Source organism: Arvicola amphibius, chromosome 4 (assembly GCF_903992535.2).
Source record: "Arvicola amphibius chromosome 4, mArvAmp1.2, whole genome shotgun sequence".
Lineage (NCBI taxonomy): Eukaryota > Metazoa > Chordata > Mammalia > Rodentia > Cricetidae > Arvicola > Arvicola amphibius.
Window position 1 is genome coordinate 71573721 of NC_052050.1, and position 2878 is coordinate 71576598.

The following is a 2878-nucleotide window of genomic DNA, read 5'->3' on the forward strand; positions in this document are numbered from 1 at the left end:
TTGTTTTAGCATGAAGGAGACTTAGTGGAGCTTGATCAAAATAGACAGTAGGCCAGATTTGGCCTGTGGGTTAGAATGCTGACCCTTGAAGTGCAAAATGAACTAAGAAAAAATTGTAGAGCCAAAGCAAAATGAAGACAAATGAAAGAATTATGGCTGCATCAGATACTCATTTTGGGTATCCTGATAGTCTTAAATGGTTGAGTTAGAGGCAATAGCTCATGTATCATGGGATCATTGTGATGAATATGTGTCTGTAGAATGTCAATCCAAAGAGTCTAAGAAAGAAGGGAAGAGTTGAGCCTTGTAGTGCTATATCTAAGCAAGAGGAGCTGAGGCAGGAGGATAGATTGTTTGAGGTCATCTTGAGCTACATATTGAGACCATGTTAAAAAAGACAAAATAAGCACAAAGTCAACAAAAGTTCCAAATTTGATAGTTATTCATATATATTATTTTTAAAGTTATAGCTCGTCTTTCCCAAAGATCCAACAATATTAGGGCAATACAAGTTTATTGATTAAAAACAAGCCCAAGCTAGTGACATACTATTTTCAAGTACAGAAAACAAGAGATCTAGAGAAAAATAATCAAAAGTAAAACCATACAATGGAGAATCTCCATTAATACATAGTTGACTTCTTAATAGAGGCAACTAGAAGAACTAATAAAAAGACATTTGAACACTAAAAAGGAATTTGTCAACATATAATTTTATACTCAGTAAAAATATTCCAGAATGGTTAAATGTGTGCATGTGTTTTCAATAGGCTATATTTGTGTCTCCCCCAGTCAAACCACAGTGGACTGATCCAGGCTCTCAAGTTCCATAGTTTACATCTTCAGATGCCGTTCTCAACCAAGAGCCCCCCCACCACAGGGACACTTTCCCAGGAGTTTCCTCAGGGCTCCAGTCACTTCTTTGTTCCTTAGACTGTAAATAAGAGGGTTGAGCATGGGGGTGATCATGGTGTAGAAGGCAGAGACCACTTTGTCCTGCTTGGAAGAGTGGTAGGCCTGTGGCCGCATGTATGTGATCATGGCAGCCCCATAGAAGAGGGAGACCACCATCATGTGGGAGGAACAGGTAGCAAAGGCCTTCTGCCGCCCTTCCGCAGAGCGCATGCGGAGCACTGCCACCAGGATCCGGAGGTAGGAGGCGGAGATGACGGAAAAGGGCAGGAGCAGCATGAGGACACAGCAGACATAGATCATGGTCTCGTAAAGGGAGGTGTCCGCACAGGCCAACTTTAGCACAGCAGGAACCTCACAGAAGAAGTGGTCAATCTCCTGGGAGCCACAGTAGGGGAAGCGGAGTGTAAAAACAGCCTGGATCAGGCCATCCACCAGGCCAAAGAGCCAAGACCCTGCTACCATGAGCCAGCAGACACGGCGGCTCATGACTACGGAGTACCTCAGGGGGTTGCTAATGGCCACATAGCGGTCATAGGCCATGAAGGCCAGCAGGAAGCACTCATCCCCCAGGAGGGTGAGGAAGAAGAGGATCTGGAGGCCGCAGCCTGTGAAGGAGATGGAGCCACGCCCCATGAGGAAGTCAGCAGCCATCCGTGGCACGATGGTGGAGATGAGCATGAGGTCCATGAGCGACAGCCAGCTGAGGAAGAAGTACATGGGGCTGTGCAGACGAGAGTCTACAAGGATGAGGAGGATCATGAGCCCGTTGCCAGAGAGGGCCACCAGGAACATGACCATGATGATGGAGAAGAGGAAGAGGTGCAGTGGAGTGCGGGAGAAGAGGCCCAGGAGGACAAAGTGGGAGATGAGAGTCTGGTTTCCTGTCCAGGCCATTGTTAGGAAGAGCTGGGATCTGCAAGCAGGTTTACAAAGTTAAACATTATAACACACATACACACACAGTGTGTGTGTTATGTATATATATATCATATATATACAACACATATATGCACATATACATGTATATATACACATTTATATAACATATCACACACATATTATATATAATACACACACACACATATATATATATATATATACATACATATATATATCACATAATATTGAGGACATTGTGATTTTGACCACTGTTTTGTCATCTTTAAATATGACTTGGTCTAGAATAAATGTGTAAACTCTTTAAAGATTAAAAAAGGAGATAGGGTTGGTTGTTAAATTCTAACACTTTCTTCACATAACTGAGAAATTAGTTTCAAGCTTGTTATTGTTGTTGCTTACTAATGCGGGAAACAGTTTCTGTCCTTGGCAGAAACTGGTTTATTCTCCTGTCTCATACCTGACTGAGGATGTCGTTCAGGGTTAGATTACTTACCTAGTATGCACAAAACTCTGGGTTCAACCACTATCACCACACAGTAAGATAACATAAAGTCAGTAAAGGTCCCAGGTCCTAACCACTTGAGGGTTTGCTCTTTTAAGAAAAGTACATAGGCAGTGAAAATGGTCAAGTGGGCACCCTACTAAACTTTGGTTTCCTGCTATTGTTTAAATGGAGATAACAGTAGGCACAGAAGCTGATGGACAGCAAAGATGTGTTGTGGGAACATTAGCACTTAGTGGTTTAAAAGTGGTGGCCGGGTGCCATTACTTAGAGCATCTGTCATGAGCCTGGAACCACGGTGAAGGCTCTGTGGCATCTTCACATCTAAGCCTCATAATCACCCTGAAAGAAGCAGGTGTGGTGGTACACACCCATAACCCCACCCCTGCACGAGGGACGCTGAGGCAGGGGGATCTTGAGGTCAAAATCAGCCTTGACTACATAATGAGACCCTACTTCAAAACAAAACCGAACAAGAACACAAAGTCCTTGGGGAAAAAGGATGGCCATTAACTTTATTTCATTAATGGCAAAGTAAGGCCAAGGAAGGGTCATTATTAT

General features: G+C 43.4%; 1 protein-coding gene across 1 annotated transcript; it reads right to left on the minus strand.

Annotated features, from left to right (window-relative positions):
- Window positions 1-855: 855 nt before the first annotated feature.
- Window positions 856-1809, minus strand: LOC119812318 (olfactory receptor 56-like). The gene has a single exon (XM_038326900.1). The coding sequence runs from the start codon at window positions 1807-1809 to the stop codon at window positions 856-858; it is 954 nt and encodes a 317-aa protein (XP_038182828.1).
- Between the last annotated feature and the right edge of the window lie 1069 nt (window positions 1810-2878).

What these genes read in the sequence shown, in the direction of transcription:
- LOC119812318 (XM_038326900.1), bottom strand. Translation starts at nt 1,809, where the DNA reads ATGGCCTGGACAGGAAACCAGACTCTCATCTCCCACTTTGTCCTCCTG.